At 53.2% G+C, this 16,415-nt stretch overlaps 1 protein-coding gene across 1 annotated transcript; it reads right to left on the reverse strand.

Moving 5' to 3' along the window:
• Nucleotides 1–2,445: 2,445 nt before the first annotated feature.
• On the reverse strand, nucleotides 2,446–15,640 carry MAP1LC3B (microtubule associated protein 1 light chain 3 beta). The gene is made up of 4 exons (XM_073659726.1): nucleotides 15,314–15,640; nucleotides 8,120–8,175; nucleotides 5,908–6,014; nucleotides 2,446–3,729 (listed from the first exon to the last, which is right to left on the reverse strand). The coding sequence occupies exons 1-4, from the start codon at nucleotides 15,537–15,539 to the stop codon at nucleotides 3,558–3,560; spliced, it is 561 nt and encodes a 186-aa protein (XP_073515827.1). The 5' UTR covers nucleotides 15,540–15,640; the 3' UTR covers nucleotides 2,446–3,557.
• Nucleotides 15,641–16,415: the final 775 nt, after the last annotated feature.

Here is a 16,415-nt window from a genome sequence, read left to right on the forward strand (position 1 = left end):
GCGCTCCTCCTCGGGTCTGTAAATGGTCGTGTATTTGGTTATGGGATTTTTTTATGTTTATTATACTTTGGTAAGAACTATAACTGTACATTTTTAGAATGACGTTTTTATCTAAGCCTTGAAGATAAAATATGGTTTATACAGAAATGCACAAAAAAAAACAAATGAATAAAGAAAAAAAAAGTTTCCTTTTTTTTTTGTTTTTTACAGGAAGTCTGTGTGTGGTTATTCTGCGAGTGTCCAGACGAGGGTGTAATATGGGGGGGATAGTGCCGGTGTCACCACTTGTTATTGTGATCCAGCCTTATAACGCCATCTTCCAGTTTTGGGTTGAGCGATTGGAGCTGATCATAGACCAAGACCCTGGTCCAGGGGCCATGATGGTACATGCTGCCCGCCGGATGCTGGCATCCCCTGCGTCTCTGCTGCTTGGTCGGCTCAACGTAAAAATACATGAAACTGGAAACCCCTTTTATATGATTTGTTTGGTTTAGTAAATGGCCTCCTTGTGAAATGTGACACGCCGTCCTGTACCCAGTATGTAACCAACGACTCCGAGCCGCAGAGCAGAGGGTGGGGGACACGCGTCTCCTTATGTAGAAATGGAGGGGAACTAGAGTGAGATGAAGTTTTGGAAATGTATTTAATGGCCTTCAGCTCAATCTCGAGACATGGCGACTTGATGAATGAATGATCTGTAGGAAGATCGATCTTGTAGAAGCCTAGAGGTCCACCCGGGTCTTCTCCAGCATCAGGTTGCTGGTCTTCCTCTTCTCCTTGTTCCTTCTATTCTTCTGTCCATGATGTCCACCAGGGTCTTCTCCACCATCGGGTTGCTGGTCTTCCTCTTCTCCTTGTTCCTTCTATTCTTCTGTCCATGATGTCCACCAGGTTCTTCTCCACCATCGGGTTGCTGGTCTTCCTCTTCTCCTTGTTCCTTCTATTCTTCTGTCCATGATGTCCACCAGGGTCTTCTCCACCATCGGGTTGCTGGTCTTCCTCTTCTCCTTGTTCCTTCTATTCTTCTGTCCTTCTCCAGTGTTCGCTCTCTTCGTATGATGTCTTAGCTTGGTGAGCATTCCTTTCAGTGACATGTCTGGCTTTGTTTGTTCTTCTTGCCGGCTATGGTATTGATAACATTTCGAAGGCGTCGATTCTTCGTCTGTCTTGTTTCTTTATCGTCCAGACTACGTACGATCTGTCTCTTCGTCCGTGAAATGTCCCTCGGTTTGAAGACCTTCTCCGGCGACTTCATTGTTGATTTGCCCACAGCTATTCTCCTGAAAACGTCCGTTGTCTAAACTGCATCCTGAGTGATCGTTGACCCAAATAGGTTGAAGTTCTTTACAGTTTGTCGCCATCCGTCTCAGATATGTCCCGGTCGTACCGAGCAGTTGGTTAATATCTTTGTCTTGAGTAGCAGCCCCATGTTCCAGCTTTTCCCTCTTGACTGTTTTTGGGATCCGGTGTTTCCACTTCCACCGATCCCCGGTATACGTCACCGTCACGTGGGTCATGTTTTGAAACCTCCATCCATCAGATGCTACCAGAATCCATTTCTATCGATGGGGCGGTCGTTGATAAATTGTTGTCTGGACATGACCTGGCAAGCGGCTGTCAGATGCCATCGTCAGAAGAAAGAGCCACTGTATAAAAGGACATGGCTGAAAGACGTAAAGAGGATCGTCCAAGCTCGTGGTGTTGTCTGAAGACGCGTCCATGGCTTCCAGCCCAACTTTCTACTGGAGCCATGAGAAGCTGCCGTTCTGTGAAGCCTTAACAGGATCGTGGAGCCACGGGGGCGGTACTGTGGACCGTAGGACGGGCTCTCAGAAAACGTTCCCGTCGCTCCCCAAATATGGCCGAAGAAAATGTATCTTACAGGAGCGGAGAATGTGAAATGCAGCAGAACCACCTGCATGGAAGAAAAGATCCTGGCCCGGGGTACAGGGCTGTCAGGTCCAGACCCCCCAAGATGGCTTGTAATAACAACAAAGGACCGATTATAAACATTCGCAGAACTTTTGCTCTGTAGATCATCCCTCTCAGTATACAGGCCCTGTACTTGGGGACTTTTGCTCTGTAGATCATCCCTCTCAGTATACAGGCCCTGTACTTGGGGACTTTTGCTCTGTAGATCATCCCTCCCAGTATACAGGCCCTGTACTTGGGGACTTTTGCTCTGTAGATCATCCCTCCCAGTATACAGGCCCCGTACTTGGGGACTTTTGCTCTGTAGATCATCCCTCCCAGTATACAGGCCCTGTACTTGGGGACTTTTGCTCTGTAGATCATCCCTCCCAGTATACAGGCCCCGTACTTGGGGGGGGCTTTAGTCCCCTCGCATCTTCCTGTAGGAACGATGCATCGAACCCAGCAAATGTATCAATGAGGCGACTGTACCGAAATGAACATAAAACGCAGCAAAAAGCATAAAACCAGGGATAAATATAAAAACAAAGCTTTATTTATACAAGGAAAAAGCAAATGAACAGAAGCGAAACTTAAAAAAAAAAAAAAAAAGCTTCGTTATTGAACACAAAATTAGCGAGTCGGTCATGTCTAGAATTAGAAGACAAAATTAAAGTGAAATACGTGCATAAGGTTATGATCCGTGCAGCAGACGCCGACTGCACCCCGCACGACACCGCTCGGGTTTATGAGGCGGCACGTCACCTGCACGACCTGTCCACAGTGTGCTGGAGATTCACGGCTGGAGGGAACACCAGCACCCGTTCCTGCACCCTAACTAAAGCAGTCTCCTTCCACTTTGGTAATAGAAACATGACAGTCGGACAATATTGGACAGGTGGAGGGGAAGCCTCTGTACAATAGGGGGTCTCGGCCGTGCACGCTCCTGGCTATGCGAGCGCTCCCACATTCAGCACTAGTCATTAAGTGATTATATTTGCGGAGCTCGGGGTGAAGAATTGCTTTACATACAGAAGCATTAAGGAAAACGCTCGTCTATAACTACGCAAGGTGCAGACTGTACATATAAACATGCCACCGCAGGCACGCGTCCCCTTGTCCCGCTCCATCACCCCATTATCCCCCGCCAAAAAAAAAAAATAGGGTTTGATCCCAAGACGCTACATAAAATCAGGATAATTTACATAATTACATCCCGATCTGGAGCACCGCAGTCTGCTCCACCTGCATCAAACTAAAACAGCAGTCAGACACATGCTGCGGACCATGTGCTGTGTACGTACGGACAGACGATGGCCCTCCGCATAAAAAAAAAAAGTGAAATGACAGGTCAGTAAACGTTCCCCCCCTTTACGGAGACAGCCTGACGCTGAGATGAATCTCGTCTCGCAGCTACAAAAGGGAAGGAAGCGATCACGTTACACAGATCAAATAGGCCTCGGGTTTACAGGATAGACTTTTAATTCTCCAGACGCATGATATAACTATGTGCAGCATAAGATATTCTGTGGATCCGGAGGAGACCCGCAGACGGCTACACTATTCCCAGAAGACTCTTGGAGAGGGCGGGGGAAATAAAAAGTTAAATAAAATTAAAAATAAAAATGACTGCGGGCTGGGCGTCTTTAAGCAATGTTCATCCCGAATGTCTCCTGTGACGCGTAGACCATGTACAGAAATCCGTCCTCATCCTTTTCCCGTTCGTAAACCTCAGAAATAGGTGTGGAGACGCTGACCATGCTGTGGCCGTTCACCAGCAGGAAGAAAGCTTGGTTGGCGTTCAGCTGGAGACGTCTCCTGCAAAAAAATGGGAAAAAGGAGGAAAGTCACATCCTACACGAGATTCGGGAAGAACAGACCACCAACGCCATCTATACTGATGCCCCCTTTAACAGTGTCTACCCCCTATAACATGCCTAATACATGATCAGGGACCACCATCGCTCACAAGAATGGGGGACCTATGTGTCGATGGAGAGCTAGTGAACAGTGCGGTGGCCGAGAACGCCCGCCATCTACGGGAAGCGTTGGCCAAGAACGCCTGCCATCTACGGGAAGCGGTGGCCGAGAACGCCCGCAATCTACAGGAAGCGGTGGCCGTACACCCCACAACTCTAATCACTGTAGTATAGGAACTTTGGGCCCCTCGTTTTTAGGATCGGTGGCGTTCTCTGCACGCCAGGTCCAGACATTGAGCCAGCAGAAAGTCCTGCAGCCTGAGATAAGACTTGTGGATGCATGCACTGTATAAGGGAGGGCATTGTTCTATTGATCAGATCACATACAGTGGTGTGAAAAAGTATTTGCCCCCTTCCTGATTTCTTATTCTTTTGCTTGTTTGTCACTTAAATGTCTCAGTTCACAAAACAAATGTAAATATTAGACAAAGATAACACAAGTAAACACAAAATGCAGTTTTTACATGTAGGTCTTTATTATTAAGGGAAAAAGAAATCCAAACCTACAGGGCCCTGTGTGAAAAAGTGATTGCCCCCTAAACCTAATAACTGGTTGGACCCTCAGCAGCAACACCTGCAATCAAGCGTTTGTGATAACTGGCAATGAGTCTTTACAACGCTCTGGAGGAATTTTGGCCTCTTATCTTTGCACAATTGTTGTAATTCAGCCACATTGGAGGGTTTCTGAGCATGAAACGCCTTTTTAAGGTCCGTCCACAGCATCTCAGTCAGATTAAAGTCAGGACTGTGACTAGGCCACTGCAAAGTCTAAATTTTGTTTTTCTTAAGCCATTCAGAGGTGGACATTCTGGTGTGTTTTGGATCATTGTCCTGCTGCATAACCCAAGTGCGCTTCAGGGTGAGGTCACAAACAGATGGCCGGACATTTTCCTTCAGGATTTTTTGGTAGAGAGAATTCATGGTTCCATTTACCACAGCAAGTCTTCCAGGTCCTGAAGCAGCAAAAAGTCCCAGACCATCACACTAACACCACCATGTTTTACTGTTGGTATGATGTTCCTTTTCTGAAATGCTGTGTTACTTCTACTCCAGATGTGGGACATATGCCTTCCAAAAAGTTCAACTTTTGTCTCGTCAGTCCACAGAGTATTCTCCCAAAAGTCTTGGCGACCATCGAGATGTTTTCTGGCAAAACTGAGACGAGCCTTTATGTTCTTTTTGCTCAGCAGTTGTTTTCATCTTGGAACTCTGCTATGTATGCCAGTCTCTTTCTTATTGTGGGGTCATGAACACTGATTGTAACTGAGGCAAGTGAGGCCTGCAGTACTGTGAATGTTGTTGTGGGGTCTTTTGTGACCTCTTGGATGAGTCGTCGCTGCGCTTTTGGGGTAATTTTGGTCGGCCGGCCACTCCTGTTAAGGTTCACCGCTGTTCCATGTTTTCACCATTTGTGGATAATGGCTCTCACTGTGGTTCGCTGGAGTCCCAAAGCTTTAGAAATGGCTTTATAACCTTTTCCAGACTGATAGATCTCAATTACTTTGTTTCTCATTTGTTCCTGAATCACAGCATGATGTCTAGCTTTTGAGGATCTTTTGATCTACTTTACTTTGTCAGGCAGGCTCAATTAAAGTGATTTCTTCATTGAGAACAGTTATGGCAGTAATCAGGCCTGTGTGTGGCGAGGGAAATTGTACTCAGCTTCCCAAAGATGTGATAAACCACAGTTAATTTAGGTTTGGGGGGGGGATCACTTTCTCACACAGGGCCCTGTAGGTTTGGATTTCTTTTTTCCTTAATAATAAAAGACCTTCATTTAAAAAACGGCATTTTGTGATCTCTTTGTCTGATATTTACATTTGTTTTGTGATCTGAAACATTTAAGTGACAAACAAGCAACAGAATAAGAAATCAGGAAGGGGGCAAACACTTTCACACCGGTGTATATGACGTTTTACATTATTATCAGGGATGGACAAGGCCGGAGCTCGGCAGTATTACACACAAGGGGGTTTATAACTCCGGAATGACGGCCCCCGCCGTCTGTGTATCTTACCGGATAATTTTGATGAGCTCGCTCATATTCACGTGATCCGGGACTAAGAATTTTGTTTTGTCCAGCACTGGGAGCTGCTTCTCCCCCTTGTACCTCTCAATAATGACCTGTAGGGGGGGGGGGAATAAGAAAGTGTCAATGAGACATCTGTACGCCGCGCGCCCCCCGGGCACTTTACAGTATCTGCACTTGCCTACGTGACGCGTGATGAAGCTTTTCCGAAGACATTTTAATCTCAATAAGGAAAACTGCAGCGTAAGACAGGTCAAAAATACACAAGGGAAAAAAATGCACTGTGTGAATGAGATGTTAGAAATTACTACTGCAGGAAAGAAAATCCTTTTGTGATGAAACCCAACTGGAATCGGATATGCTTTTTTTGGCATATTTTTAAGTCAAAGCCAGAAAAATCCAAATATAGAAAATATTCACAATTCTCCTTCTTGCTGGATCCAAGTCCGGATTTGGCTCATCTAGATGGAAGGTGGGTACAGCCAGCACGGGTGACGGGATCTGCAGAGCTACACGTGTGTGAACAGAGCTTAAAAGTAACACAGACACAAAAATACTGTGAACAACCGCCACGCGTGGGCCCGCAATGCTGCGTCCGCCATGTGCGCGGGGCTGCATACACAGCTGCGGAGCAGTCGCGGGGCTGGATACACAGCTGCGGAGCAGTCGTGGGGCTGGATACACAGCTGCGGAGCAGTCGTGGGGCTGCATACACAGCTGCGGAGCAGTCGTGGGGCTGCATACACAGCTGCGGAGCAGTCGTGGGGCTGCATACACAGCTGCGGAGCAGTCGTGGGGCTGCATACACAGCTGCGGAGCAGTCGTGGGGCTGCATACACAGCTGCGGAGCAGTCGTGGGGCTGCATACACAGCTGCGGAGCAGTCGTGGGGCTGCATACACAGCTGCGGAGCAGTCGTGGGGCTGGATACACAGCTGCGGAGCAGTCGTGGGGCTGGATACACAGCTGCGGAGCAGTCGTGGGGCTGCATACACAGCTGCGGAGCAGTCGTGGGGCTGCATACACAGCTGCGGAGCAGTGGTGGGGCTGCATACACAGCTGCGGAGCAGTCGTGGGGCTGCATACACAGCTGCGGAGCAGTCGTGGGGCTGCATACACAGCTGCGGAGCAGTCGTGGGGCTGCATACACAGCTGCGGAGCAGTCGTGGGGCTGGATACACAGCTGCGGAGCAGTCGTGGGGCTGGATACACAGCTGCGGAGCAGTCGTGGGGCTGGATACACAGCTGCGGAGCAGTCGCGGGGTTGGATACACAGTTGCTGAGTGCTCCATTGTGGCCGCTGGATCCCCGGTGATTTTTCTGTGTGTTCGGTGGTCTTCTTGTGGAGCGTCTGTGTAATAACGGACGAGCACGTTTCCTTCTTGTGCTGCTTGGATTATGACTGATATAAAATCTCCCCAATTGTGTTGTTTCATAGACTGTAAGGGAGAGAATGGGCCATTATCGGGGGACAAACCGATATTGACTTACTCCCCGGTTTCTGAAGTGGCCGTATGGCCGCAGCAAGCATCGGGTTCTCGGCCACAATCTGTCATATAATGCAATGCTCATTACAAATGATCAGGGTGCGATCACTGCACCACCGGCTTTTAGTATTTTTTTATTTTGCCGCCGTGTGTGGAAGTTTCCATTCTGTCCAGAATCCTGTGACGTCAGGGAGGAACAGCAGGAGAAGCAAAGTGTAAGTATCCAGCGTTGCATAAAGCTGTCATATGACTGAGCGAGGGGATTGCTGGAGGAAAAGCCATCTGGAGAGGCCTGAAATGTGATCTCCAGGCTCAGCTGTCTCATGTAAGCCCCCTCCTCCTCTACTGCTGAGCTCGGAGAAGGGGGCTGTGAGAAGCCACAAAACACGCTCTTAAAGGGGCACTGACCCCACTGTCTGCTGCTTATAATAGTGCTGGAGAGCAGTGACTGCGTTATTTTCTGCCAGAGAGGCTAAAACGTTCAGCATCAAATCTGCTACGTGGGCACATAGCCTTACCCTTTCATGTTATGGATTTTCCCAGCAGAGATTTTTTACCGACCACTGTCCCAACTACATCCGAGACCTCGCCAGGTTTTGCAATAGTGGCGCAGGCCGCGGGGCAGCCTCCCGACACCCAAGCAGGCCGCGGGGCTTTCTGTTTCCTATTGTTAATCTTCATGTTTGATCATTAGTGATTGCGGCGATCACTCACCGGGATTTTAGTCGGATGCTGCTCTCTGATCACCCGGACATCTTCCACTCTTTGCTCTAGAAAAGAAATCAGATGAGATCATTATTTGTATACGTCCTCGAGTCACCCGCCCTGGCTGCATCTGCAGAGTTGACCGTTCAGACGCGACTACACTTCCCCCCCGGATGGTGAATGCTGAGGTTTATTGCAGCTGCATCGCCCGGGATGTCCTGTATTTGTCTAACAGTGGTAGAATTTAATGTAACCGCCCGCACTATTGCAACAATGTTACCAGTTGTGATTGTCGGGAAAGATTTCTATTGGTTGGAGCCAGAGAACAATCTATTATTAATGAACTTTGTGAAGGTTTTCAAGAATGTTTCCATTTTCTCACAGCAAACTGAGAGCTTGAGAGCATTGTCCTTCTGGATCTATGAAAGGTTATGGCACCCCCCGCAGGCAGCAATGTAGTACTACGGGGGTTTATTTTTTTTTTATTTATTGAACAAATATAATGCATTTCCTTCTCCTATTCATTATAAAGCACCACGGTATTCCACAGCGCGGTACAGAGACTGTGTGGTGACAATCTAGTCTCGTTATCGCAGCTGCCCTGTCGCAGACGGCGGAGTCCTCAGAGGTGATGAGCTGCACTGAGACTTCTAGAGGTCACCATCGTAATTGGATTTCTCCAAGCCCTCGGCCCCTGTACAGCTGTAGCATTGTGACCTGGTCTCCAACAGGAGGGCACAGCGGGGGGGCACCTAATAAGGTTTACTGTCCATTCAATAACAGCAAAGTCAGAGGGACCTTCTGACTAACAAGTAGGGCAGGTGTCCCAAATCCCCCACAACAAAGGCTGTCAGGGAAAAGGGAAAAGGAGGAGCCCGGAGGAGAGGAGAATGAGACCCAGAGGAGGGACAGAGGGATCCAGGGGTGAGAAGGAGGCCCAGAGGAGGGACAGGGGGATCCAGGGGAGAGAATGAGGTCCAGAGGAGGGACAGGGGGATCCAGGGGAGAGAATGAGGCCCAGAGGAGGGACAGGGGGATCCAGGGGAGAGAATGAGGCCCAGAGGAGGGACAGGGGGATCCAGGGGAGAGAATGAGGCCCAGAGGAGGGACAGGGGGATCCAGGGGAGAGAATGAGGCCCAGAGGAGGGACAGACGGGAGATGGAGGAGGGACCGAGGTATCCGGGAGGGGGCAAAGGAGGCCCGGAGGAGGGACCGAGGTATCCGGGAGGGGGCGAAGGAGGCCCGGAGGAGGTATCCGGGAGGAGGCGAAGGAGGCTCGGAGGAGGGACCGAGGTATCCGGGAGGGGGCGAAGGAGGCCCGGAGGAGGGACCGAGGTATCCGGGAGGGGGCGAAGGAGGCCCGGAGGAGGTATTAGGGAGGAGGCGAAGGAGGCTCGGAGGAGGGACCGAGGTATCCGGGAGGAGGCGCAGAGGAGGGACCGAGGTATCCGGGAGGGGGCGAAGGAGGCCCGGAGGAGGGACCGAGGTATCTGGGAGGGGGCGAAAGAGGCCTGGAGGAGAGACCGAGGTATCCGGGATGGGGCCCAGAAGAGGGACCGAGGTATCCAGGAGGGGGGGAAGGAGGCCCGGAGGAGGGACAGAGGTATCCGGGAGGGGGCGAAGAATGGACAGAGGTATCGGGGAGGGGGCGAAGGAGGCCCGGAGAAGGGACAGAGGTATCCGGAAGGGGGCGAAGGAGGCCCGGAGAAGGGACAGAGGTATCCGGAAGGGGGCGAAGGAGGCCCGGAGAAGGGACAGGGGTATCCGGGAGGGGGCGAAGGAGGCCCGGAGAAGGGACAGAGGTATCCGGGAGGGGGCGAAGGAGGCCCGGAGAAGGGACAGAGGTATCCGGAAGGGGGCGAAGGAGGCCCGGAGAAGGGACAGGGGTATCCGGGAGGGGGCGAAGGAGGCCCGGAGAAGGGACAGAGGTATCCGGGAGGGGGCGAAGGAGGCCCGGAGAAGGGACAGAGGTATCCGGGAGGGGGCGAAGGAGGCCCGGAGAAGGGACAGAGGTATCCGGGAGGGGGCGAAGGAGGCCCGGAGGAGGGGCAGAGGTATCTGGGAGGGGGCGAAGGAGGCCGGAGAAGGGACAGAGGTATCCGGGAGGGGGCGAAGAAGGGACAGACGTATCCGGGAGGGGGTGGAGGCCCGGAGAAGGGACAGAGGTATCTGGGAAGAGGCGAAGAAGGCCCGGAGGAGGGACCGAGGTATCCGGGAGGGAGCGAAGGAGGCCCGGAGGAGGGACCGAGGTATCCGGGAGGGGGCGAAGGAGGCCCGGAGGAGGGACCGAGGTATCCGGGAGGGGGCGAAGGAGGCCCGGAGGAGGGACCGAGGTATCCGGGAGGGGGCAAAGGAGGCCCGGAGGAGGGACCGAGGTATCCGGGAGGGGGCAAAGGAGGCCCGGAGGAGGGACCGAGGTATCCGGGAGGGGGCAAAGGAGGCCCGGAGGAGGGACCGAGGTATCCGGGAGGGGGCAAAGGAGGCCTGGAGGAGGGACAGAGGTATCCGGGAGGGGGCAAAGGAGGGACAGAGGTATCCGGGGAAGAGGGAGCGAAGGAGTGCCGGAGAAGGAAGCGAGGTATCCGGGAGGGGGCGAAGGAGGCCCGGAGGAGGGACAGAGGTATCCGGGAGGGGCCGAAGGAGGCCCGGAGGAGGGGCAGAGGTATCTGGGAGGGGGTGAAGGAGGCCCGGAGGAGGGACAGATGTATCCAGGAGGTGGCGAAGAAGGCCCGGAGGAGGGACAGATGTATCCAGGAGGGGGCGAAGAAGGGACAGAGGTATCCGGGAGGGGGCGAAGGAGGTCCGGAAGAGGGGCAGAGGTATCCGGGAGGGGGCGAAGAAGGGACAGACGTATCCGGGAGGGGGTGGAGGCCCGGAGAAGGGATAGAGGTATCTGGGAGGGGGCGAAGGAGGCCCAGAGAAGGGACAGAGGTATCTGGAAAGGGGCGAAGGAGGTATTTGAGAGGGGGCGAAGGAAGTATCTGAGAGGGGGCGAAGGAGGCCCGTAGAAGGGACAGAGGGATCCAGGATGGGCGGGGGAGGGCTTTTGGGGGGGGGGGGGCGAAGGAGGCCCGGAGGAGGGACAGAGGGATCCGGGAAGGTGAAGGACAGAGGGATACAGAGGGTAAAAGGAAAGACAGAGGAGGTCAGGAGGACAGACAGAGGGATCCGGGGATAGGAGGAGGACAGAGGAGCCTGGGAGCAGGGTTCTTTCTTCTCCCCATTACAGAGGAGCAGTGTGTGCCGTGTATTGGGGACTCCGGAGGAACAGTTCATTGTTTGCTTGTCGCACTATGACGGTTATACAACATGTTAATGAGTAATGTCACTATTCTGTGATTAGCGCCCCCTACAGGCCCAGCGCTGCTCGCCTGGCCACAAGAGAAGAAGAGGGTACAGGTCCTAGAAACGTGGCATCACTGGCAGAAGTTGCCCCTGTAGGATAATTTAACCCTCACAGTCTATACATAAGGGAACATATTAACTAAAATTCCTCTGCTATGCTGTCTGATGCCTTTAGATGTGGGGGGCATAATTCATAGCTGGGGGGGTGCGGTATATACCCTGTGTGGGGTCTCAGACCCTCGGCCCTCTCCTGTTGCCTCTCTGCGGGGTACCGCAGTCCCTTTCACTTTCTGTATGACATGTCAGGCGTGGTAAACGCCAGCACCACCTGGTATCTGAGCAGACACTATACATCATTAATGAGGGGTCTGCCCCCCATACAGCGCCTACATCTCATTAACCCTACAAGGCCAGGGCTGCGGGCGACAGGTGGGATCCCAGAGATCACACCTCACACTGAATGCAGATCCGTGTGCGCCGAACTCCTAACCTGCCCAACAAGGGGTAAACAATGCCCCTCGCTACGTCAGCCAGTCAGCAGTCTGGGGGGGTCACAGGGCCTTTCCTTCTGCCCTGTCTCCTGGAGCGAGCCTCACTTCTGCACCCTAGCTTGCACCGATGCCCTCACTTCAAGGGGTCATGTCCCAGCTATACGCCGCCTTTAAGAGGCAAGCACTACACATTAGGATTGTCGCTTACACTGTACTGATAGGACTTAGCATCAGGCCCCTTTAAATATTGCAGGCAGCAGCCATAGACTTAGCTGATGATGTCACGTATGAGTGAGGTGCACTCCGCCTGTGCCCGCTCCGCCTGTGCCCGCTATCCTGCCATTATACAGTTACATGGCTGATCGACAAGGATAATGACCCTGTTATAAGGAGGCGGCTAATCAGCGAACATGTCCCGCACACTGCGGCCATTGTGTTCTGCGGAGAATGCATCGTCTGAGCTGTCAGCGGGCGCCCCACTGTAACCGCAGCGACAAGTGGTGACCCTAATATACCCGCAGCGACAAGTGCTGACCCTATTATACCCGCAGCGACAAGTGCAGACCCTATTATACCCGCAGCGACAAGTGCTGACCCTATTATACCCGCAGCGATAAGTAGTGACCCTATTATACCCGCAGCGACAAGTGGGGACCCTAATATACCCGCAGCGATAAGTAGTGACCCTATTATACCCGCAGCGATAAGTAGTGACCCTATTATACCCGCAGCGACAAGTGGGGACCCTAATATACCCGCAGCGACAAGTGCTGACCCTATTATACCCGCAGCGACAAGTGGGGACCCTATTATACCCGCAGCGACAAGTGGGGACCCTATTATACCCGCAGCGACAAGTGGGGACCCTATTATACCCGCAGCGACAAGTGATGACCCTAATATACCCGCAGCGACAAGTGATGACCCTATTATACCCGCAGTGACAAGTGGGGACCCTAATATACCCGCAGCGACAAGTGCTGAACCTATTATACCCGCAGCGACAAGTGGTGACCCTATTATACCCGCAGCGACAAGTAGTGACCCTATTATACCCGCAGCGACAAGTGGGGACCCTATTATACCCGCAGCGACAAGTGATGACCCTAATATACCCGCAGCGACAAGTGATGACCCTATTATACCCGCAGTGACAAGTGGGGACCCTAATATACCCGCAGCGACAAGTGATGACCCTAATATACCCGCAGCGACAAGTGATGACCCTATTATACCCGCAGTGACAAGTGGGGACCCTAATATACCCGCAGCGACAAGTGCTGAACCTATTATACCCGCAGCGACAAGTGGTGACCCTATTATACCCGCAGCGACAAGTAGTGACCCTATTATACCCGCAGCGACAAGTGGGGACCCTATTATACCCGCAGCGACAAGTGATGACCCTAATATACCCGCAGCGACAAGTGATGACCCTATTATACCCGCAGCGACAAGTGGGGACCCTAATGTACCCACAGCGACGAGTGGGGACCCCATTATACCCACAGCGACAAGTGGGGACCCTAATGTACCCACAGCGACAAGTGATGACCCTAATATACCCGCAGCGACAAGTGATGACCCTATTATACCCGCAGCGACAAGTGGGGACCCTATTATACCTCCATATTATCCCCACCGTAGTAATGAGTGACCTTATACCCACCAAGACAGCGGGACCCCATATTTCACCCGCAGCAGCCCCCCTTATTGTACCTGCGCCCCTTTTATACCCACAACAGTCACTCCATGGAGCAGAGCCAAACATGGCGGGTGACACCGAGCCGCTCGCTTCTTGGCGGGGCCTGTACACAGCAGATCTGGTTTATGGGGCGGCAGAGGGACCAGAACCTGCGGCAATGACAAATTAACCCCTGAGCAGCCGGTCATATCATCTGTCCTGTAAACAGCAGAATCAGACGCCAGGGTGCGCCGATCCAGATCATGTTAAGGGGGGGTCCTCCGGGTTCAGGTCATTGAGGCCATCAGCAAATGACAACATATGACAGCCGAAATCCCAAACACCGGGGGAGGGGGGGGGGTGTCTGGCTGTACCCACCCCACCCGCTGACAGCTCCATCCACCCAGTGACGTATGTGGTCCCCCTTCCCCCAGACAATGTCACCAACTCCCCAGGTGTCTGATCCCCCTCCCCCCAGGTGTCACTATATTGGGGTGCCCCCGGTGTCTGATCCCCCTCCCCCCAGTGTCACTATACTGAGGAGCACCCGGTGTCTGATCCCCCCCCCCCCAGTGTCACTATACTGAAGAGCCCCCTGTGTCTGATCCCCCTCCCCCCGGTGTCACTATACTGAGGAGCACCCGGTGTCTGATCCCCCCCCCCCCAGTGTCACTATACTGAGGGGCCCCTGGTGTCTGATCCCCCTCCCTCCCCCCGATGTCACTATACTGAGGGGCCACCGGTGTCTGATCCCCTCCCCCTGATGTCACTATACTGAGGGGCCCCCGGTGTCTGATCCCCCTCCCCCCGATGTCACTATACTGAGGGGCCCCCGGTGTCTGATCCCCCTCCCTCGGTGGGTGTCACTATACTGAGGGGCCCCCGGTGTCTGATCCCCCTCCTCCGATGTCGCTATATTGAGGGGACCCCGGTGTCTGATCCCCCTCCCCCCGATGTCACTATACTGAGGGGCCCCCGGTGTCTGATCCCCCTCCCCCCGATGTCACTATACTGAGGGGCCCCCGGTGTCTGATCCCCCTCCTCCGATGTCACTATACTGGAGGGCCCCCCCGGTGTCTGATCCCCCTCCCCCCGATGTCACTATACTGAGGGGCCCCCGGTGTCTGATCCCCCTCCTCCGATGTCACTATACTGGAGGGCCCCCCCGGTGTCTGATCCCCCTCCCCCCGATGTCACTATACTGAGGGGCCCCCGGTGTCTGATCCCCCTCCCCCCGATGTCACTATACTGGAGGGCCCCCCCGGTGTCTGATCCCCCTCCCCCCGATGTCACTATACTGAGGGGCCCCCGGTGTCTGATCCCCCTCCCCCCGATGTCACTATACTGGAGGGCCCCCCCGGTGTCTGATCCCCCTCCCCCCGGTGTCACTGACACATTGTATCCACAGCCGGAAATGCGGGGCTTTAACTCCTTCGTTATCGGAAGCCATATTGTCCGCAGCTCACGGGCCGGGGTTAGAGGCGGCCCCCACAGCTGGTGGCCCTATACTGGGGCCCCTGCACAGTGACGTCACACCAGCCAACATCTGCCGCACAAACCTCTGCGGGTGGTGTTAACCCTTCAGCAGCCGGAACGCCATTTCAGCACCCTGGACATCGCCCAGCCGTCCATAGGGCGGGTGGCCCTAGATCAGGGGCCCCTGCAGCCAGTGCCCATCTTACCTAGTGTCCTCCTCTGCTTGAAGCTCTTCTCTGAGGGCATGGCTGTGTCTGGAGAGCTGCAACCCGGGTCTCTGCTGCTCCTGGCCGCTTCCTGCTGCCTCCTCCCTGCACTGTCTGCAGCGCCTGCCCCGAGCAGCAAAACAAAACACTGGCCGCCGACGTCACCGCTGACGTCACCGACAGCCTCCTGCCGCCATGTTGTGTGAGGCAGGGAGTCACGTGTCATGGCTGCAATACCCCCACTGGCATCGTGGACGAAAGCAGCAATGACCCACAGTGACGTCACCTCCTGCCCACAGCACTAGAGTCAGCTCTGCAGACAAGACCCTGCACATGCGCACAGAGCTGAGGACTGTCCCCTAGAAGGGTTAGATACATGGCTCAGCAGACAGTATCATACAGGAGAGGATTAGATACACGGCTCAGCAGACAGTATCACACAGGATAGGATTAGATACACAGCTCAGCAGACAGTATCACACAGGAGAGGATTAGATACACGGCTCAGCAGACAGTATCACACAGGAGAGGATTAGATACACGGCTCAGCAGACAGTATCACACAGGATAGGATTAGATACACTGCTCAGCAGACAGTATCACACAGGATAGGATTAGATACACGGCTCAGCAGACAGTATCACACAGGAGAGGATTAGATACACGGCTCAGCAGACAGTATCACACAGGATAGGATTAGATACACGGCTCAGCAGATAGTATCACACAGGATAGGATTAGATACACGGCTCAGCAGATAGTATCACACAGGATAGGATTAGATACACAGCTCAGCAGATAGTATCACACAGGATAGGATTAGATACACGGCTCAGCAGATAGTATCACACAGGATAGGATTAGATACATGGCTCAGCAGACAGTATCACACAGGATAGGATTAGATACACGGCTCAGCAGATAGTATCACACAGGATAGGATTAGATACACGGCTCAGCAGACAGTATCACACAGGAGAGGATTAGATACATGGCTCAGCAGACAGTATCACACAGGAGAGGATTAGATACATGGCTCAGCAGACAGTATCACACAGGAGAGGATTAGATACACGGCTCAGCAGACAGTATCACACAGGAT

Source organism: Phyllobates terribilis, unplaced genomic scaffold (genome assembly GCF_046119375.1).
Source record: "Phyllobates terribilis strain yellow unplaced genomic scaffold, ASM4611937v1 Scaffold_14__1_contigs__length_39327217, whole genome shotgun sequence".
NCBI classification, from domain to species: domain Eukaryota; kingdom Metazoa; phylum Chordata; class Amphibia; order Anura; family Dendrobatidae; genus Phyllobates; species Phyllobates terribilis.

What these genes read in the sequence shown, in the direction of transcription:
- MAP1LC3B (XM_073659726.1), bottom strand. Translation starts at nt 15,539, where the DNA reads ATGACACGTGACTCCCTGCCTCACACAACATGGCGGCAGGAGGCTGTC. An exon ending in CAAGCAGAGGAGGACACTAG is followed by an intron (nt 8,176 to 15,313) that starts GTAAGATGGGCA and finishes TTTCTTTTCTAG; the next exon opens with AGCAAAGAGTGGAAGATGTC. An exon ending in GAGCTCATCAAAATTATCCG is followed by an intron (nt 3,730 to 5,907) that starts GTAAGATACACA and finishes ATTTTTTTGCAG; the next exon opens with GAGACGTCTCCAGCTGAACG.